This window comes from Macaca nemestrina, chromosome 2 (genome assembly GCF_043159975.1).
Source record: "Macaca nemestrina isolate mMacNem1 chromosome 2, mMacNem.hap1, whole genome shotgun sequence".
Taxonomy (NCBI): domain Eukaryota; kingdom Metazoa; phylum Chordata; class Mammalia; order Primates; family Cercopithecidae; genus Macaca; species Macaca nemestrina.
In genome coordinates, this window is record NC_092126.1 from 96,234,938 (window position 1) to 96,261,297 (window position 26,360).

General features: G+C 42.5%; 1 protein-coding gene across 7 annotated transcripts in view; it reads right to left on the minus strand.

The window, feature by feature from the left end:
* Nucleotides 1-26,360, minus strand: part of LOC105480110 (MCF.2 cell line derived transforming sequence-like 2) — a 261,761-nt gene that overhangs the window by 50,907 nt on the left and 184,494 nt on the right. For all 7 annotated transcript variants that reach the window (XR_011619936.1, XR_011619935.1, XM_011738576.3 and 4 more), the window contains 5 exons: nucleotides 8,738-8,804; nucleotides 7,451-7,566; nucleotides 6,068-6,137; nucleotides 3,402-3,494; nucleotides 2,628-2,720 (listed from right to left, as the gene is read on the minus strand). Coding sequence is in view for 5 of the 7 variants with exons in the window: in XM_011738576.3 (XP_011736878.2) it covers nucleotides 2,628-2,720; nucleotides 3,402-3,494; nucleotides 6,068-6,137; nucleotides 7,451-7,566; nucleotides 8,738-8,804 (439 nt within the window). In the remaining 2 variants the exon portion in view is untranslated. The remainder of the gene's footprint in view (nucleotides 1-2,627; nucleotides 2,721-3,401; nucleotides 3,495-6,067; nucleotides 6,138-7,450; nucleotides 7,567-8,737; nucleotides 8,805-26,360) is intronic.

Here is a 26,360-nt window from a genome sequence, read left to right on the forward strand (position 1 = left end):
CCATGATCCTTTCTAAAGCAATCAGTCCAACATTCATGCTCTGTCAAGCCAGCTCATGTGTGGCAGAAGCAAAATAAGCTCCGCCCCTGGGGATAGAGAAGGTCCTAGACAGGACTACAAGGTCTTTCCTTTCTTTGCAGGCATGCGATGGCCTGAGCTGGTTTCACAGGCACCAGCAAGCTTAGCTGTGGGGACGCTGCTCTGGTCTGCCTTGGGTAGCCCCCACAATTCCTCACAGACCCCCTGCGAAATATGTTGTAGTAATTCTATCTCTTGTTTCTTCAGTGAAAGGCAGCTAACAAAACCTTCTAAGTGCTTTTAACCTGTATTGTCTCATTTAATGCTCCCAACAAGCATTCCAGGAAAATACTATTATTATCTTAATTCTACGGGTGAGAAATCTGAGGCTGCGAGAGGTTAAGTAACTTGCCTGAGTTCACGCATCCTGGAAGGGTCAGAGCCTGGATTCAGACCCAGGTTGTTAAACTCTCGAGTCTGTGTTTCCAGTGACGATGTCCCACAGCCCTCTGCGTCTGGTACGAACCTAGCTCGTGTGTAAATGTCACCTCTGTGGGAAAGCTGGAGCCTAGGCTGAAGGAGGGAGGACCATCACTTACATCCTGCTCACTCCTCACTGGGCCCAGAGGTTGGACTTCTAGAATAGGAATGACAGTGACAATGGGACATGCAGAGGAGCATGAAGCCTTGAGTGAGTGCTGTGTCAAACATGCTCCGAGGTGCTGCTCGCTGAAGGAAGCAGATCATTATCCTCATTTCTATGGTGGTGTGACAGTCTCGGTGTCTAAGATAACAGCTACGCATCATGCAGAGCTTCCTGGGCTGTGCCAAGCCCTCCGCATGTGCTAATCATCTGCTTCATAATGATCTTACAGAGGAGGTTCTAGTACCCTCATTTTACATAGAGGAAAACTAAGGCCCAAGAGGTCAAGGTCTCATAACTGACAAATGGCAGAGTATGCTGAGGCTAAAACTGCTAATGGAAAGCTTGAAACGAGTAACTTTGAAAAAAAAATTTTTTTTTTTGAGACAGAATGTTGCTCTGTTGCCTAGGCTGGAGTGCAGTGGCACAATCTCGGCTCACTGCAAGCTCCGCCTCCCAGGTTCACGCAATTCTCCTGCCTCAGCCTCCCGAGTAGCTGGGACTACAGGCACCCACCACCACGCCTGGCTAATTTTTTTTATTTTTAGTAGAGACGGGATTTCACCTTGTTAGCCAGGATGGTCTCGATCTCCTGACCTCATGATCTGCGCACCTTGGCCTCCCAAAGTGCTAGGATTACAGGTGTGAGCCACCACACTGGGCCTTAAATTATTTTTACAGATGAGGTCTCGCTATGTTGCCCAGGTTAGCCTTGAACTCCTGGACTCAGGGATGCTCCTGCCTCTGCCTCGCAAGTAGCTGGGACTACAGGTGTGTGTCATCATGTCTGGCCTGAAAGGGGTAACTTTTTCCGAGGGGAGATTGTTGGGCAATGAGCTTAACCTTCCTGAGCCTCAGTTTTTTCACAGTCCAGAGCATGGCTGGTATGTCTGATTGTGGGGATTAAATAAGAAATACTGTAATCCCAGCACTTTGGGAGGCTGAGGTGGGTGGATCACAAGGTCAGGAGTTCAAGACCAGCCTGACCAACATGATGAAACTCTGTCTCTACTAAAAATACAAAAATTAGCCAGGCATGGTGGCATGCCTGTAATCCCAGCTACTCGGGAGGCTGAGGCAGGAGAATTGCTTGAACCTGGGAGGCAGAGGTTGCAGTGAGCTGAGATTGCGCCACTGTACTCCAGCCTGGGCAGAGTCACACTCTATCTCAAAACAAAACAAAACAAAACAAAAAAAGAAATACACATGGGGAAGCACCCAGTAAACAGTAGGTGCTTGTTTTTGTTTGTTTTTTTATTAAGAGACAGTGGCCACTGGGCAAGAGCTACCTAAATGCCTCATAGAGGTTAATTCAACAGACAACGTACCGCGGTGGCCCAAACCTTTCCCTCAAGCTCACACATGGAAAACCAGCCATGATAGGCCCTCAAATCCTGTTTGGGGTGTCTGAGAATGCTTGCCTGCAGATGTGCTAGTGTCAATGACTTATCACTAAGGAGGGGCAAAGGTCAGAGAGACAGAGAGAGACAGAACCACTTAGGGGTTCAGGGTTCAGATATAGCAAAGTTCATTCTGTTAGGCTGCTCTCAGGGTAAGATCCTAAATCTAAGAATGGAGGTCAGCGCTGCAAAAGGAGAGAAGACTTCAGTTTTGTCTTCTCCCTTCCATAAGTTAAAATGCCCATAAAACAGTAACTTTGTGGAAAATCACACTCTCGCTCCCAAAGAGCTCTCCTCCCCTAAGCCAGGCTCCTTAGCGATTCATGCCCTGAGCTACACATTAGACTAGTGAGGCCCTCAGGTGCCCTCCAACTCTATGATTCTTTGGTCTTACTCCACCTTGAAGAGGGCTGATTTAGAGTTGGAGGAAAAGAAAAAGCCGGCAGGATGGACACATCTTCAGCCTTAGAAGACCAAGGCACAGCTCTACATGCATAACGACAAGGGCACCATAGTGCAGGCGCCTGGTTTCCCACAATGGAAAAGCACTGTCTCATTGATTTTACCTTCAACAGCATCTGGTATTTTATAAGTCTCTGGCTTGGTCCTTTAAGATACTTAAAAAGAGGGAGATTGTGATCCAGTTGGCGCTGGCATACCTTTAAAAGCCAAATAGAAACAACATAAAACAAACAATACACACAGAATAAAAGTGGCAGCATTTAGGTACAAAACACAGAATTGCTTTTCCTGGACAATAGGGGCAGCTGTCGAGCAGCTCCATAAGGCTGTGCGGTTGTTCTGTCCCCTAGGAACAGTGCGTGAAATAAGAGAAAGAGGAAAGAGGACGGTTTGGCTAAGATTTTTACAGGCATCTAGGGAAGCAGAACCATTTATTTCTTTTAGAAAGCAAGTTCACTAGAAAACAGTGGGGCATTTCAAGTCCTTCTGAAAAGAAGGCTGCCTGTCTTCAAGCTGGGGGCCACCAGAGTCTATTCAGGCCATCTGGAGCCTGAAGGATACAGATGGTTTGTAGATATCATTCCAGGTAGCCCAAAGTGTGATATTTTTGACTTAGTTTCATTTAAAAAACCCATCCTAGAAGAAGACACTGGTTTTCTCACCAGATATAGGTGCTCCTCACAGGCCTATCCCATAGAGACCAAAGACTGTGTCGAAACTTTTCATGTGTAATTTCAAAGTATGGGACACTTTAAGTAAACATAAATCCCAATGTCTAATTCCTCTCCCTAGTCCCACTTTTGATTTCTTTAACAACTTGATGCATAGAAACATTTTCCAGGAACAATCTGTGGGAGACTCTGTCTTCTCAACATTACCCCAAAGTAGGCGCAGTCTTGACACTCTTGCCAGATTGCCCTAGCACGGGGCAGATTCTTATGGTATTTAAAATATATCTGAAGATCTTCTTTCTAGGTGGGAAAAAATTAGAACAAATTAATCAGGTAGCATTTTTCAGTAAGTGGACAGGATAACACAGTTTATTCATTCATTCAACAAGCCAGAGTACTCTAATGTGTAAGGAATTGGGGGTGCACAGTAAGTAATCTTATGTTGGGATGCGTGTGTGATGGAGAGAGAAACAGAAGGCTATAAACAACCATAACTACTGGACATAGATGGGCACAGAGTGCTCTGGGAACATCTACAAGGGCTATTGGTAAATACATAAGTAGACTCACAAACAGGAATTGGTTTTTATCTTTATCATTCTTTTCCTGCCCTTTGTCCAGGACATCGACATCTCCCCACAACAGGTCTGCAATGAGTAGTAAAACTGACAGAAAAGAGGCTGGTGGTTGATGGCCCCCTCTTTTCTCTCCCCACCCGTTCCTTGTGGTCATCGTGACACCAACCCTACAAAGAAGCCCAAGAAACAACCAAAAGATGGAAACATGCCAGAGGGGAGATGTGGTAGATTGGGCAACCAATATGGATCTCGGTGATTTGGGCAACCCTCAAAGTGACAGGCTCTGCCTCAAACATCACTTTCAACCTGCAGCACAAGACTCTGAGACAGGAAATGTTATGTGACTGTTTCGGAACTGGAGAGCAAGGAGGACTCAAGGTGCTGCTCAACCTGTATTCTCATGGTATCAAAGACGCTGAGAGGTAGGTGCACATCTGCCAATATCCCAGAGAGAGAGCACACTTCAAGCCTCTGGAGTCAGCCTGCCAGCTTCACTTGCTCTATCAGGGAGCCTGGCCCACAGCGGCTGTGCTGGCCACAGATCCCATGCCACTCTGCTGGAGAAGCCCATGCAGCCACCTCCTTGCCGAAGTCTGTGTCCCTGTCCTGCTCAGCCCAACTCTGGACTTCCATCATGCCAACACAGATGATTTCTTCCCTCGCAGCTTCAATGATGCCTGTTCGACTCCCAAATACATCGCTATGGTGAATGACTTCCATTTCTATAGCTCTTGCTTTGTCCCAAGAGGTTGTAAGTGGTCACTTTAGCATAAGAACTACAGCAACCGTCCTTTGCTATTCCCTCCAGGAAAAAAATGACACACACACTTAAGACAGATGGCCCTTGAAAAATGTTCAGACCGGTTAAGGAGCTAGAACAGTAACTCAGAGCTTAACACCTATGATGAGGTGACATGGAAAGCCATATGGGGCCACCAAAGGGCTCTGAGCATTGAAGATTCCTTCTCTCCATTAATGTCAAATATCTTGAAACCTGGGGGCTTTGTTTTCTTCCAGTTATCATAAGTATTGCTCTCAGCCTCAGTCATAATATGAGTTGCTTACAACTTTAAGTTGTTTGATCTGTTGCCTTGAGTTCACAAAAAGAAAAATAAGAAAGAGAATGAGAAGGACTAGTTGAGAAAGAGAGGAGAAACGAGAACCATTTAGAAGGCACGGGGCATCAGGATCATCTCTATGGTCGCGTCCTAGAAAGCACTTGGTGGGGAATGGTGTTGGGTGAAACATTTCTCTGTGGCAGCTCCCACTGGCCCAGACAGCCTATTTGTTGCCCAAAACAGGATGGAGAAACAGGGAAAGAAGGAAGAAGTATGGGAGGTGGGAAGAAGGGGTAGTTGGAGGTATGTTGTAGGCCAAGACATTCACAAATTGAGTACTAAGCCTAAAAGAGGTTGTAGATTTAAAATTTTCTAATCATCCTCTATGTTGTAAAAAATAGAATGGAAATAAAATGTGTTTTCTGAGATTTTTAGTTTAACACCAATGCTTCTCCTCTTGAGAGCATTAATACAGCTTTATTGTGGGACTCTAATCTCACTGTATGATTCTTGTTTTAAAACACAGTTGAGTCATTCAGAAGAGTAACCTCTGCTTTGGGGACAATGGGTGGCCAGCCTTCCATTTCATGGGGCTATGCAGGAAGCCAGGCTTGCAGTTACTCCCGCATATCAGTGTGAGCTCAGTCAAATTGTACTCATTCTCACCTTGGATAAAGTCAAATAAAGTTGGGAGGCCAACTCATGTTTTCCATTCAAAGGGCAGATACAAGATATACTGTCTTGGCAAATTTCAAGTATACAGTGCAGTATTATTCCATGATAGTCGCCATGCTGTGCATTACATCTCCAGAACTTGCTCATCTCATAACTGCAAGTTTGTACCCTGTGACCAACATCTCCCTACTTCCTTTAGACTTCAGCCCCTGGAAACCACCCTTCTACTTCAATGATATAAAATCAACTTTTTTAGATTTTTTATATATATATACATATGTATTTTATATATATATACACATACACACACACAATGGTAATGAATGTATTCATTAACTTGATTGTGGTAATCATTTCACAGGGTGTAAGTATATCAAACCATCAAGTTGTATAGTTTGAATATATGCGATTTTTATTTGCCAATTATATTTCAGTAAAGCTTGGAGTGGGGGGGAAGCAGATATGTTTTTAGACCATTGGTGTTTCCATTTGTCCTTACCTCTTAATACAGAAAAGTAAGGCCTGACTTTAACATGGTTATTTACTGGGAGCACAGACTTACTCTCTTGAGAAAGCAATGTGCCAGAAGTTCAGGGTTCTCAGCACACTTTTCCAACTCTTTTAGAAAAGTCCTGGAAAAATAAAAGTATACAAGTAAGAATGTTTTGATTTTTACATGCAGATAATTATTTTTTTAAGTACAATCACATAAGGTTTTAAGAGGTGCCTACAAAAATGTTCTCCAGGCCTTCTTGCTCTTACCTTGTCTTCTACACATTGATTCAGAAAGAAAAAGCTGTATTCTGAGGCATTACTACAATTACCCTGAAATCACTCACAACTTTAATTTGTTTGATCTGTTGCCTTAGGTTCACAAAAAGAAAACTAAGAAAGAGAATGAGAAGGACTAGTTGAGAAAGAGAGGAGAAATGAGAACTACTTAGAAGGCACAGCGGGTCAGGATCATCTCAAATTATCAGAACACAGCTGTTCTGGTAATTCTAAGCACTAGTCATAGACAGACTGGATACACTCACTGATGCTCCCTGTTACATGAAAACAACGTTCATAAGAACTGTTGCTGCTGCTGTTGCTATTACTAATATCATTGAGAGCTTACTATAAGCCAGGCATAAGCTAAGTGCTCCTCAAATAATATCTCATTTAATCCTCAACCAAACCCTGCAAGATAGGGTTTCATAAATATAAAACCTGGGGCTCAAAGACGCTACATAACTTCTCTGGGGAAATTAGCGGAAGTGGGTTTCCATTTTAATTTTGTGTCTGACCAATGGACGAGGGATGGGGTTAGGAAACAACTGTGGTTCAATTCACCAAGCAGCTTTTCTCCCTCTGTGAATTAGGTGTGCAATCTTGGGGTCATCATAGCAAATAAAGAGAGTCAACATGTTACCATTCCCACATGTGTAACATGAAAGTGTTTGAAGATGATTTCCAAAGTCCCTTATTCCTGCAATTCTCTAGAACTCAGTATCTAAGCAGCCCTGGGTTAAAAGTACAACTTGTTTGAGCAGTCAGCATTTTCTAACAGCCTAGTTCCCAGCATCCCCTTATGATAATGGTATGTAGATGTGTATCTTGGTCATCTTTGTATTCTCAATGCTGATCACAGCGCCTGGCATAGAACAGGTACTCAAAAAATGCTGATGCATAAATAAATAAACAAAGGAACACTCAACTGCATACAATATGGATGTCTGACACCAGGTGCATGCTCCTTTGATGCCTCTTCCCTTCCTCCCCAGGGATCCTGTGGGGCTTCTCCTCCCCTTTCACTCCAACCCACCCCAATCCAATCCACTGACTCCAAACCACTAGCTTAAACCTGAAAACATCTAAGCATTTTCATCCCCCAGTTCCATCAGTCTCATTTCCACCCTTCTCTTACTCTCCATTCTTTCTGATAACATGAATTATTATATACCTGTTGTGAAATTCGTAAAGTTCGCTAATATTCCCAAAGAGAAAGTCCTTGTTATTCTGAAGAACATCTGGAATTAGATGCTTTAGCCAGATAAAATCCATTGGAGTGATATATCCCTGCAGAGGTGGAAACAAGGTAGGTGTTACAAACAGGAACATACCAGAGATCATCTGAATTAGCTACTCCAAAAACCAAAACTTTAGTGAAATAATTGAAGAATATAGCACACTTGTTTCTTGAAAGCTATTGTATCGAGTACTTTCTTTTGATATCATTTTCCTCATGTGCCCACTTTCAGAAGGAGATGGCTTAATGGCAAAGATAATAAAATGGCATTTTTGTGGGAAGAGCAAATACATTTAAAAATGTTTGTGTTACACAGGTTTAATGTAAAAGAAGGGAAAATGTACCCATTGTTTTGTGACCTGATACAATTGCTATGACTATTATGATTATTATTATTTTTGAGACGAAGTTTTGCTCTTCTTGCCCAGGCTGGAGGGCAATGGCGTGGTCTCGGCTCACTGCAACCTCCATCTCCCGTGTTCAAGTGATTCTCCTGTTTCAGACTCCCAAGTAGCTGGAATTACAGGCATGTACCACCACACATGGCTAATTTTTGTATTTTCAGTAGAGACGGGGTTTCACCATGTTGGCCAGGCTGGTCTCGAACTTCTGATCTCAGGCGATCCACCTGCCTCGGCCTCCCAAAGTGTTGGGATTACAGGTGTGAGCCACTGCGCCCAGCCCAATAATAATTGTTTAATATCTGAATAATGTTTATTCAGCATATATATCATAATTTACTAAACATTCCCTTTTTATTGGACATTTGGGTTGCTTCTAATATTTTATTGTAAAAATGTGATTATAAATAATTGTGTACATATAATTTTTTCCTTAAGACTATTCCCTTAGGAAAATAGGGGAAACATGCATTTTTACTCTTAAGAAAAAAGGCTACTTAAAAAATACAAGAAATAATCTTCCCTTATTAAAGTATCAGGAACACTTATAATATCCTTTGTAGGCAAGAACATGGTAGACCTATTTGGGCATTGCTGGAATCAGTGTGAACTGGCATAATTCTTTGGAAACTATTTGGCTACATGGATCAAGAAACCACAGGAATGCTCTTATTCCTGCTGGAGACACTTGTAATATTTTAAGACCTGAAACCTTGGTGGGAATTCTGGAGACTTATGGCAACTATTTTGAGTCTTTTTGTGCAACAAAATGTCTGCAGTTTGAATATATGCTTGATACCCACTCCCCAAATCTACTTACATCAATTATGCTTTTAATCTCTTTTATATAAATCTCTTCAGTCTCAAGCAAGTCATGTATAATGCGCCTGAATCGCAGCAGCAGGTGGGAGGGTGAAAGAGAGAAGACAGGGAGGGGAGAGTGTTCTTTTAGAATTCCGTTAGAATAATGCTCATCAATACAGTTTCCCTTTAGTGGCTCACCTACTTAGTTTCTGGTCAGTTCATTCTGTTCTATTGAACACCCAAGGTCAGCATCTCACAAACACATACTGTGATCACACTGGTATCAAGAAGAAACAGCAAGGTTAGAGAACTCAAAATCCTTTAGGCAGCCAGTGAATGACCTGTCCTCTGGGTGGGCCATACAGTGTGGGGGTCAAGAAGGGAGATGTTGGAGTCAGAAATACCAGGTTTGGATCCTTAGTCAAGGAAGGTCTGCCTGACCCTGTCCCCACCCCCTACATTGTATACGTTGTATAAGCGGTTTCCTAGATTTTCTCTCCAGCTTTCTGCTCACATCAAGATTTTTTTCCTTTTAAGAGATAGGGTCTTGCCCTGTTGCCCAGTACAGTGAGTACAGTGGTATGATCATGGCTCACTGTAGCCTCAAACTGCTGGGCTCCAACAACCCTTCCACCTCAGCCTCCCAAGTAGCTAGGGCTACAGATGTGTACCACTACGCCCAGCTAATGCTTTTTTTTTTTTTTTTTTTTTTTTTTGGTAGAGATGAGGTCTTGCTATGTTACCCAGGCTGGTCTCAAACTACTACTTTCAAGCAATCCTCCTGCCTTGGCTTCCCAAACTGCTGAGACTATAGGTGTGAGACAGTGTGCGAGGCCCTCACATCCAGATCTTTGACCCATATGGATGTATTTTGTTGTACATGGCGTTAGATAGATGCTAGCTCCTTCCTCTGGCATTGGATGTTTCACCATGATTTCCTAAGGCAAAAGGTATGAGTTCTGTCTGCTTCTGTCAAGGAAGGCAGGTGGAACATGTGGTGGGCAGAATTAAAGACAGTCCCCAAGACTTCTGGCCCCACTGCACATACACCTCTTCCAATCAAACACTAATTTAGGGGCTGCTGTGGAAGGCTTTTACGGTTCATTTGATAGGTAATCCACTTGGGCTTGTCCTAATCACATGAACTCAGTTTTGGGTCTAGAGGTCAGAGATTGGAAGCACAAAAAGGATTCAACACAAAGGAGATTCCCCTTTGCTGACTTTTGAGATGGAGGGGGCCAGATGGAATGGAATGTGGGCAGCCATAGGAACTGAGAGTGGCTCCCAGCTGACAGGCAGCAAGGAAGGGAAATCAGTCCTATAGTTGCAAGGAACCAAGTCCTGCCACAACCACATGAACTTAGAAGAGGATCCAGAGCTCCACGTGAAAACACAGCCAACACCTTGACTTTAGCCTTGTGGGACTCCTGTCCCAGGGAAACTGTGAGTCTCCTAAGTTTGTGGTCAGTTTTTATAGAGCAATAGAAAACCAGTAGAAAGAGTGAGGCCAGTCCCCACATCTATCCCAGACAGACTTTCTTTCTCTCCTTAGGCTACGTGGCCATATTTATTATTTCTTTTAGGGGTCCAAGTAGATGAGTGTTTATACATGTGTCCTTGTGTAGAATATATGTATTTATTCCTGTGAACTACTGATGGATTATCTATTAAATGGCAGCCTCTCCTAGAAAATGATTTGTTTTTCTCTCATAAAAACGAATGTGGCAAGACACAAATGATCCAAAAGAAAAAAATGGGAAAGGACACAAAATAGGAGATTCACACAAATATTCAAATGGCTATTAGGCTTGTGGAAAAAATACTCAGTACATACATTCAATAAAGGCATATCTTAAAAAAGCAACAATTTTCATCTATTAGAATATTAAACATTTCAAACCTCAAAGAAAGACTGGTAAATGAGGGTGTGGAAAAACCTTCAGACAATATTGGTAAAATGTATAAATTTGTGCAAGCTCTTTGGAAGGTAATTTGGAAACATCTCATGGAAATGTAAAACACGTGCTCCTTGGTTCAGTAATTTCACTTTTAGGAATATTCATTGTTTGCAATTAGGACAATATAACTTCAACGACAACCAGATATAAACTGGTTACTTAAATGCTCATCAAAAAATTATGGTATGTAGGCCGGGCATGGTGGTTCACACCTGTAATCCCAGCACTCTGGGAGGCCGAAGCGGGTGGATTACTTGAGGCCAGGAATTCGAGACCAGCCTGCCCAACATGGTGAAACCCTGTCTCTACTAAAAATACAAAAAATTAGATGAGTGTGGTGGTGCATGCTTGTAATCCCAGCTACTTGGGAGGATGAAGCAGGATAATCACTTGAACCCAGGAGGTGGAGACTACAGTGAGCCAAGATCACACCATTGTGCTCCAGTCTGGGGGACAAGAGTGAAACTCCGTCTCAAAAAAAAAAGAAAAAAAGTATATATATATATATATATATATATATATATATATATATATATATGTATATATATGGAACACACACATAATGAAATACCACGCAATTATTAAAAAGAATGAGACTGACTGAAACATTGATATGACAGAGGCCAGGTATTTTCAGTGAAAAAACAAAGCAAGAAGTAGACAAGTAAGCATAGCATGACTATTTGTGTAAAAAATGAGTACGTAGAAATATACGTAAAATTGTATATGCTCAGAAAATTTATGCAAAGAAACTTAACACGTGATTGCTTTTGGAGAGTGGTACTGAAAGCTAAAATATGAAGAATTTCTACATCTTACTCTATACCCTTCTACAATGTTTTTTTAAGTGAAACATTTACTGCTTTTATAATGGAAAAATAGGGTTTATATAATATTTTAAAATGAATGTTACTGGAGGTAATGATAAGTAAACCCTATTTGATAGATATAAATTAATACAATTCACATATTTTACAGTTCATTATTCTTTCTTTTTTTTTTTTTTTTTTTTGAGACGGAGTCTCGCTCTGTCACCCAGGCTGGAGTGCAGTGGCCGGATCTCAGCTCACTGCAAGCTCCGCCTCCCGGGTTCCCGCCATTCTCCTGCCTCAGCCTCCCGAGTAGCTGGGACTACAGGCGCCCGTCACCTCGCCCGGCTAGCTTTTTGTATTTTTTTTTAGTAGAGACGGTGTTTCACCGTGTTAGCCTCTTATAATCATTTTTGTGTCTATTTATAAATACTTGTTATAAGACAAGACTGATAAACGAGATGCACCACAGAGGATGTAATTTCCAGAAGTCTAAAACTCCCAAAAAGTTACTTTAACATTATACTTTACTAAGTCACTGAGAAAGAGGTTCCTGTGCCTTTTATAAATCACGCTGAAACAACGACGGTTTCTACGTCAGAAGGAAGTACAGGTCTCGACACCAATATGTTTCTATGAGCCACGGCATCCAGGGGGACTACAGCAACAGTTAAGCATTCATGGAAAACTTGAGTACAATCAGCCTCTTATGCCTTCATGAAGCATTGGGCTTAAGCAACTTGGCAAGTTGGCTTCAGGATGCATTGACGATTAAAGGAAGTCAGAAGGCAGAAATAACCAGGAGGTGGGCAGAAGTCAAGGTTATTATCCAAAGATGATCTATGAACTTAAGAAACTCTTAGGAGCTTTTAGGACTCTAATACAGGAAAATATTCACATCTCTGAAGGAAAAGAAATCCCTTGGTCATATTCTGCATTATAGTTTGGAAAATAGTCTAGAAATCTTATCCAACTGCTTCATTTTACCTGTTGGAGTGCAACAGATAAAATGCCAATGACAGGAATTCCACTGAAGAATGTAGGCAAATCAATATTCATTCAATACATTCAAATTAATATATAACTTTAAAAAGAGCCCTCACACCACAGTTAGGCCATTGTTTTTGCTTTCTTCTCCTGTTTGCCTTTCAGCTACCTTTATAAAACAGGAGAAAATGTATGACTCTTACTGATGATTCCCTGCTTTATTATTCTAAAGCAAGCTCGAACGACCTGCAGCCTGTGGGCCACATGTGGCCCAACACAAATTTGTAAACTTTCTTAAAACGTTATGAGATTTTTTTTGTGATTTTTTTAAAAGCTCATCAACTATCGTTAGTGTTAATGTTTTTGTTTGTTTGTTTGTTTGTTTGTTTGAGATGAGTCTTGCTTTGTTGCCAGGCTGGAGTGCAGTGGCACAATCTCGGCTCATTGCCCCCTCTGCCTCCCAGGTTCGAGCAATTCCCCTGCCTCAGACTCCTGAGTAGCTGGGACTACAGGTGTGCGCCAACATGCCCAGCTAACTTTTTGTATTTTAGTAGAGATGGGGTTTTACCATGTTGGCCAGGATGGTCTTGATCTCCTGACCTCGTGATCCACCCTCCTTGGTCTTCCAAAGTGCTGGGATTACAGGCGTGAGCCACCGTGCCTGGCCAGTGTTAATGTATTTTATGTGTGGCCCAAGACAATTCTTCTTCCAGTGTGGCCCAGGAAAGCCAAAAGATTGGACAACCCTATTCCAAAGCATGTAACTTTATTCACAGAAAAGACTCTCAAGGATTTACCACCTAAAGTCATCAAGTGTATATCATGCAGATGAACAACAGAAAACACTGGAGTATTCAAGTAATTAAAAAACCTTTCAGCACCAACAGCAATTTCTGTCCTGATGGCAATCTACTCAGAGCTAGAGGACTGCATTTAGGATATCAAAGGGAGATTAGGATGCAAGAGCAGCCTGCACTAAGGTACTCTGCGTTAGTTTACTTTGTTTTACATTTCAAAATAGATGCTGCCCTTAGCTCATTAAAGGGGAAACGCAGGCAAAATGTGTTTTAAAGGAATGTTTCTTCTCTGAAGCCATATTTCAGGGTAGCATGAAAACGGAGCTTTGGTTATCTGGTTCCATTCTACATGACACCTCATGCTTGTTTCAAATGACACCACAACCAAGGGGCAGGAATGAAAGGAATATGCTTTAAAAAAATGCAATCCTCTTTAGCAAGAGAGATCATTAAAATAGATACATGTTAGGATTTCCTGATAAGTTTCTTCTTTGTTCATGTGCCCTCCTCTGCTCCCGCTTTGAACTACTGCCCCGTCACACACACACCCCCTCCTCGGTTCTCAGTTCTCCAATAGAAGAGTATCCTTTGGGATTCCCGTCCACCAGAGGTCTATTTTTGCTCATTATTGTCAACACAGTTTGCCTTCAAGAGTTTTCAGTTCCTCCTGCTATCCTATCATCACATTATGCATGTCAGAAAGCATTACAGATTTTTACTTTTTAAGAATCTGAACTCAGATTTCCAGGCTTCTGTCCTTCCTGTCCCATGCTGTTGACTCTCCCACATCTTTGTCTTCCTCCCAGACCTTTGGTCATTCTTGAGGCCATGCTGCCGATGGGCTATATCATTTTCACCTGGATGCCTCCCAGACACCGCAGTCACATCAAGTTGAAATAGAACTAATCAGACAGAAGTAGCATGTGTATCAGTGGAACTGACATTTTTCTACGGTCCCTAAAACACAGTTGTTGTTTCAAAATTCCCCCTCCATCATTCTTATATCTCCCTTATATTCTGTCACCCAGGCTCCTTATATCATCTCTCAACATGCTTCCTGGGTGACTACTGACTCTCCACTTCTGGTGACACCCTGCAGTGCAAGCTTTCAATTCCTGCCATTTAAACACTTTAGTGCACTCATAGAAGCTCACCCTTACTTCTGAGATTTCTCTTCCCCCAGTCTATTTTGCAGACCACCAGACTATGCCCTTCCAAAAGCTCCTTTGAGAGAGAGTTTCATCCTTGTTGCCCAGGCTGGAGTGCAATGGCAAGATCTTGGCTCACTGCAACCTCCACCTCTCAGGTTTAAGCAATCCTCGTGCCTCAGCCTTCCCAGTAGCTGGGGTTAAAGGTGCCTGCCACCATACCTGGCTAAATTTTGTATTTCTAGTAGAGATGGGGTTTTACCATGTTGGCCAGGCTGGTCTCGAACTCCTGACCTCAGGTGATCTGCCACCTAGGCCTCCCAAAGTGCTGGGATTACAGGTGTGAGGAACCATGCCCAGTCCCCCAAAGCTCCATTTTTATCCTGTCATCATTCTCTTTCTTCAAGAACTTGCCCAGAGCTGCCAGAGTTCCTTCTAGGAGTTTAAGGCTCTCTGTTCATGTGCTAAGAATCTTCTTAAGGAGCTTCCTTTAAAGGTAAAACCAGATTTACACAACTAGATTTACACATCAGAATGGAGAGTGGTGGGTGGGAGCTAAGATGGAACCTGTAGTTTTCACAAGCGCCCTGGATGATTCTACTGCAGATGGTCCCCTATTCAACTAAATAGCACTCATCTGTCCCACTCCTTTTAGACCCCACTTTTCTTAAGCCAACGTTATCACTATTTTCCACTTTCTTTAAAGTGCCAATCATCCTTAAAAACTCCAGCAGCTTCAGTTGAAATCAGTACCACACTCTCGTCCTTGTTTCCCACCCAAAAACCATTACATTAATTGACCAGACACGTATTGATGCCCTACTATGAGCCTGGCTCCATGATAGGCACTTGGGATAGAGAAATGTACCATAATCCTGACCTTAATAAATTCAGAGTCTAATGGAAGAGATAAGAAAATCAATGATTCCAATAAGTGTGATAAGGTAAGGGTAGTCAGAAAAGTCAGGTGCAGAGGAGGGGCAACTAATTAAACCAGGGGTTGGGGGAGACACTGCTAACTCTGTGTTGAGTGAAGTTTAAGCAGAGGTTTTTCTTTAAGTAAAAAATCAATTTTTTAAAATAAAAAGTTTTTTAAAAAGTAAGGGGGAATAGAAGAAGGATGTTTGTCCCAGACAAAGGGGAACAGTGTGGAGGATGAGAGGAGGTGAAAGTGTATGCTGTTCTGTGTACTGGCAAATTCTTTGGTGGGTGATATGGTTTGACTCTGTGTCCCCACCCAAATCTCACCTTGAATTGTAATAATCTCCACATATCATGGGAGGGACCCAGTGGAAAGTAATTGAATCGTGGGGGCAGGTTTTTCCTGTGCTGTTCTCATGATAGTGAATAGGTCTCAGGAGATCTGATGATTTTATAAAGGGCGGTTTCCTTGCACATGCTCTCTTGCCTGCCACCATGTAAGACATGCTTTTGCTCCTCCTTTGCCTTCCACCATGATTGTGAGGCCTCTCCAGCCATGTGGAACTGTGAGCCCATTAAACCTCTTTCCTTTATAAATTACCCAGTCTCAGGTATATCTTTATCAGGAGCAGGAGAATGGACTAATACAGTAAATTGGAACTGGCAGAGTGGGATGCTGCAGTATCTGAAAATGTGGAAGTAACTTTGGAACTGGGTAACAGGCAGAGGTTGAAACAGTTTGGAGGGCTCAAAAGACAGGAAGATGTGGGAAAATTTGGAACTTCCTAGAGACTTGTTGAATGACTTTGACCAAAATGCTGACAGTGATATGGGCAATAAAGTCCAGGCTGAGTTGGTCTCAGATGGAGATGAGGAACTTGTTGGGAACTGGAGCAAAGGAGACTCTTGCTATGTTTTAGCAAAGAGGCTGGCAGCATTTTGCCCCTGCCCTAGAGATTTGTGGAAATTTGAACTTGAGAGAGATGATTCAGGGCATCTGGCAGGAGAAATTTCTAAGCAGCAAAGCATTCAAGAGGTGACTTGAGTGCTGTTAAAAGCATTCAGTTTTATGTGCTCACAAAGATATGGTTTGGAATTGGAACTTATGTTCAAAAGGGAAGAAGAGCATAAAAGTTCAGAAAATTGGCAGCCTGATGATGCAATAGAAAAGAAAAACCCATTTTCTGAGAAGAAATTCAAGCCTGCTGCAGAAATTTGCATAAATAATGAGGAGCCAAATGTTAATCACCAAGACAGTGGGGAAAATGTCTTCAGGGCATGTCAGAGACCTTTGTGGTAGCCCCTCCCATCACAGAATCAGGCTTAGGAGGAAAAAGTGGTTTTGTGGGCCTGGCCCAGGGACCCCTGCTCTGTGCAGTCTAGGGACTTGGTGCCCTACATCCCAGCCACTCCAGTCATGGTTGAAAGGGGCCAAGGTACAGCTCAGGCCATTGGTTCAGAGGTGCAAGCCCCAAGCCTTGGTGGCTTACACGTAGTGTTGGGCCTGTGGGTTCACAGAAGTCAATTGAGATGGACGTATAGAAATGCCTGGATGTCCAGGCAGAAGTTTGGGGCCCTCATGGAGAATCTCTGCTAGGGGAGTATGGAAGGGAAATGTGGGGTTAGAGTCACCACACAGAGTGCCCACTGGGGCACTGCCTGGTGGAGCTGTGAGAAGAAGGACACCATCCTCCAGACTCCAGAATGGTTGATCCACCAACAGCTTGTACCATGTGCTTGGAAAAGCTGCAGACACTCAACACCAGCCCATGAAAGCAACCACAAGGGGGGCTGTACCCTGTAAAGCCACAGGGGCAGAGTTGCCCAAGGTTGTAGTAGGAACCCACCTCTTGAATCAGCATACCCTGGATATGAGACATGGAGTCAAAGGAGATCATTTTGGAACTTCAAGCTTTAATGACTGCTTTATTGGATTTCAGACTTGCATGAGGCTGATTGCCCCTTTGTTTTGGACAATTTCTCCCATTTGGGACAGGTATATTTACCCAATGTCTATACCCCCATTTTATCTGTGAAATAGCTAACTTGCTTTTGATTTTACAGGCTCATAAGTGGAAGGGACTTGCCTTGTTTCAGAGGAGACTTTGAACTGTGGACTTTTGAGTTAATGCTGAAATGAGTTAAGACTTCAGGGGACTGTTGGGAAGGCATGATTTGTTTTTAAATGTGAGGACATGAGATTTGGGAGGGGCGGGGGTGAAATGATATGGTTTGTCCCTGTGTCCCTATCTTCATCAGGATCCTCCCACACATCCCCATTCTAAGTTGCAGGGTCCCATTCTTTTCCAATCAATGCCCTCATTTTAACAGTAGACACCTGGCAAGGCTGTGCATGCACCTTTCATTGCAGGTCAGCCACTCCCATGATAAGAGCTTGTATATGATTTTCCACAATTTCAACTCTTTCTCTACAAGAGATAAGACTCTCACTCCAGACAATCTTAGAAGGTTTGAGGCTCAGTGTATGCTTCTGGAGCCAAGAGTCAGAATCCCTAAGTTCCTCATTTTCTTCCATCACTTTGTCCAGTGAACTTAGGAGCAACCAACCAACTTCATTATATTCCTTGGTCCTCTACATATGGTCAAAGGTATTATGTATAGAGTCATTAAACTCCTTGCCTCTCATGAGTGGTGAATCAGGAGTATTGAATGCATTTCTGTTGCATAACTCTTTAAACAGTTTGTGCCAAGGACTATCAGTGTTCTCCACACAATTAGAAGTAGAGTCCTTAGCATTTTGGGGTCTAATCATATTAAGCAACCAACTCCAGAAACCTCAAAAACCAACTAAAGAAATCCAGCCTTAAAACTCTGTTCCTCTAGAACCATTCCCAGTACCAAAATCTGATAAAATAAATAAATAAAATAAATAAATAAATGCAGGCAAAGGAAGGTGGAAGGACTAGATCTTTCTCCAGTGCTAGATGCTTCCTGCCCTGGAACATCAGACTCCAAGTTCTTCAGCTTTTGGACTCTTGGACTTACACCAGTGATTTGCCAGGGGCTCTCTGGCATTTGGCCACAGACTGCAGGCTGCACTATCAGCTTCCCTATTTTTGAGGTTTTGGGACTCAGACTGGCTTCCTGGCTCCTCAGCTTGCAGATGCCTTATTGTGGGACTTGGCATCTTGTGATTGTGTGAGTCAATTTTCCTAATAAACTCCCCTTCATATATTCATCTATCCTATTAGTTCTGTACCTTTAGAGAACCCTAACTAATGCAGTGGGGTTAAGCCAATCGTCTAGTAGGTTCATAAAATGCTACAAGCAGATATAAACTTAAAAACGATCCAGCTCATCTCTTCATTTTACAGATGTACAAACAGAAGTAGAAATAGAATTGGAACCCCAGTTTCTTGAAACCCAGTGTTTTTATAACACCATGCTAATTTCATCCTAATTTGTGTTTTATTTAATATCAGGAAACAGTTCAAATAGAGGCCCAGGGCTCTGAAACAACTTGCCCAAGGTCTATGGCTTTTGCAAAGCAAGTACTGTTTCTGCTACTTTACCTAGTTCCTCTTGGCTATGTTTGGGGTGCATCTAAAGAACCGTTTGCTGATTATTAAATAAAACACAAATTAGAATGAAATTAGCATGGTGTTATAAAAACACAGGGTTTCAAGAAACTAGGCTTCCAATTCTATTTCTACCTCTAGGATACAGGGTAAGTCACTTCCTTTCTCAGAATCTGTTTCTTTGTATGTTAAAGGGCTGGATTAGATAAACTTGACTTCCCCTCTTGGCCCTCATACATCATTCTACAAATGTGTTATCACTTCTAATAGACTGTTTGATGTGATCTTTTGTCTAATGGTCCCTGCTTTTCACTTTTCCCAAGAAATGAAACAAAGGTCACAAGACTTTCAATTCATTTGCAACCGTGATTAACTAATAGTTAATGTGTAACTGGAGTGCTACATAGGAACAGAAAGGAGAAGGGGAATGGATTGGGTTGGAGAAGGTGAAGTCTGACCTATCCTCTACAAGAGGTACAGGGCTTGTCCAGGAAGACAGGAGTTCCAGGAGGAGTAAACTCCAGCAGGGGCTGGAGTCATGGCCACACACAGGGCCTTAGAGGATCCAGGCTGCCAGGGCAGAGTTTGGATGGGGGCTAGTAGGGGGAGGTTGGGGGAGCTGGCTGAGGAGATGGTTGTCATGCCAGGCCACGAGTGTGGACAATTGCAGGCCAGGGGAGGTACAGGAGATTGATGGGGCCGTGGCAAGCAGGGCAGATACCCTTCCAGGAACCTGTTTATTAAACACAGAATACAGTCCTGAGGGCTCGGTCTCAGGAAAACATGTTCTTAAGTTTTAGATCCTTCTTCTGTTTTGATTAGGTGTTTCCTAATTATAAAATAAATTCCTAGAACTGTTAATGGTAACAACACAAAGCACTATAGACCCATACAAGGATCATATTGAAACTAATGACATTTTAAGAACAAAAGGTCTGATTAATATGAACAATTCCCTGGTTCCTAGGAGGATAACAGTTGAGTTTTGCTTAGGTGACCTGCCTTCTCTTCCTTCTTCTCTGCTTTGCATCTCAGTTTCTATATTTTGTCTTATATTAGTAGGATTTGGTCTCATTACCCTGATGATTTTAGAGTAAACTACCTCAAATTCTTTTTGGAAGAAGATGGGATATAAATTATTATTAAAGTTTATCTGAATAGATGTTCTTCAACATCACACAATAAATAATGATAATGTAATTTTATGCATATAGCACTTTAAGAGATTGATCATAAACAGTCCCATTAATCTTAATTCAACTTAACAATGCTTGCATTTGTATGGCATTTTAGGTATTATAAAGTTTTTTTAAATTGTGGTAAGATATGCATAAAATTTACTATTTAAACCTTTTTTTAAGTGTATAGTTGAGTAGTGTTAAGTACATTCACAATGTTATATAACCATCACCGCTACCCATTTCCAGACTTTTTCAGCATCCCAAACTGAATCTCTGTACCTATTAAACATGACCTCATTCTCCACCTCCCCACAGCTCCTGGGAACCTCTATTCTACTCTGTATGAATTTTCCTATTCTAGGTGTCTCATATAAGTGGAATCATACAATATTCATCCTTTGGTGTCTGACTTATTTCACGTAGCATAATGCTTTCAAGGTTCATCCATGTTGTAGCATTTATCAAAATCTGATTCGTTTTTAAGGCTGAATATCTTCCATTTTATGCATCCACTACATTTTGCTTATCCATTCTTCTGTTGACGAATACCTGGGTTCTTTTCACCTTTTGGCTATTGTGAATAATGCTGCTATGAACCTTGATGTGCAAGTACCTGTTTGAGTCTTTGCTTTCAATTTCGGGCATATACCTAGAAGTGGGATTGCTGGATCATAGGATCATTCTATTTTTAACTTTTTTGAGGAATTGCCATACACCCTCCACAGCAGCTGCACCTTTTATATTGCCAACAGTGCACAAAGGTTCTAATTGCTCCACATTCTGGTCAACATTTAGATTATCATTCTTTTTTTTTTTTGAAAAAAGAAAAAAATATAATAGCTAACCCAATGGGCACGAAATAAGGTTGTTTTTGTTTTTTTGTTTTTAATGTGTTCATTATCTTACTTGATCCATTAAATCCCTAACAAGAGCTCCTCTAGGGCAGATGTCCTATCTTATTCATCCTTGGCCCCAGTGCCTTGCAAGCAAGTGAATTCTCAATAAGTGTTAATTGAATGGATGGTTGATAGATTTATAGGATGCATGCCAATTCTGTGGACAAGAGTAGGTACTAATTGTTATTTTCATTTCACAGAAGAGCAAATCAGGGCTCTGAGCACTGACTTGGTTGAGATCAAACTGCCTGCAAGTTTTATCTAACAGTGACAGGGGAACTGATGTGTCGAGCATGAATGTCAGTCCATTGAAACAGTGCCCACTTTTCTGACTCGTCTCCTTGAGAGACAGGGCCTGTACAGCAAGGACACAGAGAAGCAGGTTACAGAAAAAGGGCTGGTTCAGACCATTATCTATGTATGCCTGGGATTTGAGGAATGTGGCTGAAATCTCAATCCTCTGGTTCAGAAGCACATCTGCAATCAAATATAACAAGACGTGGTGTCAGAGACGTCTGGCACAGCAAGGAGATTCCTAGAATACAGCTGATAGGAAAACCTCATTACTTCAGTTCCCAAGAAAGAGTACTACTGGTAGTAATCCCAACAGGAGTATCCAAGTAACTCAGTAATCTTCAGTAAAGAAAAGAAATTGTGAAACAATTATAGTCAGTCCTCCGTCTCTATAGGTTCCACATCTGTGGATTAAACACCCCTCATATTGAAAATATTAATAAATAAATAATAACACTATAACAATTAAAATAATACAAATTTTAAAAACAATACAGTATAACAATTATTTACATAGTATTTATATTATATTAGGTATTATAAGTAATCCAGAGATTATTTAAAGTATATGGGAGACTGTGCATAGGTTATATGCGAATACTACACCATTTTACATAAGAGACTTGGGCATCTGTGGACTTTGTTATTTACAAGGGTCCCAGAACCAATTCCCCATGGATACCAAGGGTCAACTGCACCCAGAGCTTCTACCTCATGAAAACAAAAGGAAATCTATTGCAAAAAGGAAATTCCCAAAGATAAAAAGCATGCCTATGAAACAGTCAAAGAGCCGAAAATGTTGAGAAGACACATGCTACTTTCCCTGCCCTGTGCCCCTTTTTCCCTCCCCATGCCTCTTTTTGCCCCTGCGCAAAAAGACGCAGATCTATTTGCGTCTTTATCTAGCAGCAGATATTCTATTATTCTAATAGATCCCTGTTTTTCCCAAGAGGGTTCACTTATTTATTAAGTATGATGCCAACATCTCTCTCAGAGGAATTCCTCTCAGAGGAATCCTAGAAATCTTTCCTAGGATTCCTTAGCCCTAAATCTGCAGAGCCAATTAGGTATTAATATTGGGCTTTACAACTTTGGACCATCAGACCACCAAGACTGATTCATGAAATGTATATGGTTTCAGATCACATGAATTTATCATGGACTTTAGAATTGTCTTTTTAGAAGTACTGCTATAAGGAAAATCCCAGCATAGCAAGTTTTATCTAATAGTCTACTTATATTAAAGACTACTCAATGTAAACCCTAGGAAGACTTTTAACTGCCTTTTGGAAATTGGTTGAGTGGGATTTGAACCACGTACTCTCTGTAAAGCAGGAAATTAGCACTTAGTAATTACTAAGTATTTAAAAATGGGAAATGGAAAATTACATTTTAGACCTGGTGCAGTGGCTCACACCTGTAATCCTAACACTTTGGCAGGCAGAGGTGGGTGGATCGCTTAAGCCCAGGAATTCAAGACCAGCCCGGGCAACATAGTGAGCAATTCCATTTCTACTAAAAATAAAAAAATTAGCTGGGTGTGATGATGTGCACCTGTAGTCCCCATTACTCAGGAGGCTGAGGCAGGAAGATTGCTTGAGCCTAGAAGGTCAAGCTTGTAGTGAGCCGTGACCAGCCATTGCATTCCAGCCTGAGCAACAGAGCGAGACCCTGTCTCAGAAAAAAATGTATATTTTTTTAAAAAGAAAATTACATTTTAGTTGTTCCTTAAATATTAGTACAACCAAACCTAAGTGCAAAATTCCCAACACAAATGATTGCCTCTGGAACCTGCACAGAACCCTGTATGCTCCCGGGAGTGTGGAGCGTGTGTCTGATCTGCTGCTGGGAAAAGGAGAAGACACGCTGACAGACTCACTGCCAGGGACTGGTATCAGGCCATTTTCACAGGGGCTGTCGGAGGGTTGACAGCACAGCTCTACTGGACCAGGGAGGGTCCCAGCCAGCAGGGCCTGCCCCTCCAAGACTATCCCTGTCCCTGTGTCTGAGAGGTCCCACCGAGTGTTAGATGGCACATAGGAGATTTCCTTATGTGTTGGTGTGAAGGAGCTGATCAGTCCCAGGAGACCCCTCCCCCAAGCAGAGGAGAAGAAAATGGAAGAAACTGGGTTCTCAGAATGGCCTGCAGGTGAGTGCCTCCTTGTGCTGTCAGTTTGCTTCATCTTCCAGTTCTGGGTGTACCTAGTACGATTTCATCAAACTGCAGAGGCCCGGGAATTGAGGGAGGTTGCTGAAGGGCGCCAGGCCACAGAAGCAGTAGCAAGAACTGCAGGAAAGGGCTAGTGTGCCTCCAGGGTCAGCTTTTGGGCCTTGGTGGCATCAAAGGAGAAGTACACAGGGCCACTGTACTACGGATGGGATTCTTGGAACAGAAGTTTGAATAACTGATGAGTGTGGAAGTGCTATGCAAAAATTCAATTCAACCTGCAGTTACCAGGCATTCATTCTGTGATAGGAATTGTTGTGGGAGTGGCAAGGAGATGGGGGGGGGGGGTCTTTGAGGGACTCAGAGAAGAGCAGGACATGGTGTTCACCCACAAGAGATCTGAAGACTTTCAAAGTAGTTGGCAAAACAGACATACAACTTTTTTCCCCTCCCCGCAGCCAGTTGAGGCAAAAGACATATAACTTATACAGTGACAAAATACTGCCGACTGTTACTGACACATAACACCCTGGGCTGGGTCACTGGTGAGAAGAAGGAGGATTCTGGCTTTCGGGGCATTCACGTCCTGTCCATTAACCATTTCCCAATCCCGTATTTATACATCCCATTTTAGACATATTAAGCTAAAGACTGATGTGACATACCCAAAGACACAAGTTTGAAGCTGAGAATCTGGGTTAGAAATATAAATCAGGGTGGGCTGGGAGTGGTGGCTCATGCCTGTACTCCCAGCACTTTGGGAGGCTGAGGCAGGCGGATCACTTGAAATCAGGAGTTCGAGACCAGCCTGGCCAACATGGTGAAACCCCATCTCTACCAAAAATATAAAAAATTAGCCAGGTGTGGTGGCACACAACTGTAATCCCAGCTACTCGGGAGGCTAAGGCAGGAGAGTCACTTGAACCTGGGAGGCAGAGGTTGCAGTGAACTGAGATCGTGCCACAGCACTCCAACCTGGGTGACAGAGTGAGACTTAGTTTCAAAAAAAGAAAAAAAAAAAAAAAAAGAAAGAAATGTAAGTCAAGATTAAAGACAATGGGTGAGATCAGCAAGGAGCAAGTGTGGAGAGAAAAGAACACCAAGAAAGGCTGTGTGTGGTGGGAGGTGGCCGGTGAGCAGCGAAAGAGGAAGCGGACCCAAGGAGATAGAGCGTTGTTTGAATGATGATGCTGTATCAACAGAAATGAAATTCCCAGAGGTGTGAAACACAGCAGATCCTTTACAGCACGATGATAGGACACAGCATGAGCCCACCTCTGCCAGGTGAGAGGAGCTTTCTGCAGCCTGTGGTGGGCTCGAGGATGCCGACCATTCATCCACCCCATCGAGATAGCCCAGGCTCTGAGCTCAGCACTCCCCCCATCACTATGATTGCACTAATCCTCACCCACCCTTGCAGGCAGGCATTACTGTGGGCACACAGAAGTTTGGTAACTTGCCAGCTCCTGTGTAGGAAGCCAGGTCAGGATCCAGCCAGAGTCTCTCTAACAGCCCAGGCCTTGAATGAACACTGGCCTGCTTCAGAATACATGGCCCGCGCTGTGTTCAAATTCACAGGACAGGTTCCCTATAGGGCCTGTGAGGAAATCTGGTCTAAGAGAATCCGGAAAGACAAATTTCGTGAAACAGGTCAAGCCTGACACTGTGCTGCTATGCTTCAGTTGTGTTAAGCCACTCAGTGATCAGACCTGCTTCTCCTTTCATGATTTTAGTAACACTAGCCTCTTCCTTGGGCCCCTCCCTGTTGCTCCCACCATCTCCCAGGTTCTCTTGCACTCAGGTTTAGTCTTCCCTCTCCACTACTGATGATGCATGTATTGCCTTACTCTCTGATCCCCTTTCCTAAATCTGCTACTCCTCTGCTCTTTCTGTGCCTTATCTATCCCTGCTGAGTCTAACATGCAGATTTTGGTCATTCCAAAGTCATGTATAGATCTAATCACAGGGCTCTCTGCTTACCAGCTGCTACTTGGATAAGGAAAGCATGCCAACACGGTCCTCCTTCTTCCTGATGGCCAAGTCAGCATCATTATTACCTAAGTTTATTTCTAACACATCTCAACATCTTCATGTATTCCCTCTTGATAAAAGTAACTGAGCATAACACCATCAATACCATCAAATCTGTCATTCTCTTCCCCTCTCTCTGGGTGGGACAGGAAGCCATGCTGCTCTAGGAAATCTTTCCAAACAAGCAAAGGGGACTTCCCTGTCCCCTCCCATGTGTGACCTGAGCTTGTGTGGATCCCAGGGTGGGCATTCGGGACTACTTGACCTTGCCCATCTCTCCTTCACACCCTCTCATCTCTCCCTACTACCACCAAAAAGCTTGCATTGTATCTCCAATTTCCAGACATACTTTTGAAACCATTTATCTATCTGGTATGTTTATCTGTATCTAGTATGACATGAATATGTGATTTTTATGTGTGTCTATCACGGTTTTGGTCAGTTTGTATTTCTCGTGGGTACAGTTCTATGTGCTCATGTATGTGGAACATATGTTTCCTGACACATGGACCTAGTTCCAAATGATCTGAAAGGAATATAATTGTAATTGAATATTTGCACAGATATCCAACATACACTTGTGATGGCTGGGGGAAATGCATGTGGGATTTTAGTCAGCATTTTATTACAGAAGGTATGTGATTAGTGCTGTATTAATAATGAATCAGCTTATTTGTGGGTCACTGTCAGTGACTCCTTTGCAAATCACATATGTAAATATTTCTGTCTATGGTCTGACGTACATGCAGTGCCAGAGTCTGGGAGGTGCTGAGCCATGCCCTCTGTAGGTAGCATATGAAAAGAACTGCATGATTTAAAAGATGCTGACCGGCTTAAGGAAAGCAATTTAAAAACTTTCTAAAAATCTAGTTTGAATGAACAAGTACAATGTTTACAGTTTTCATTGTGTG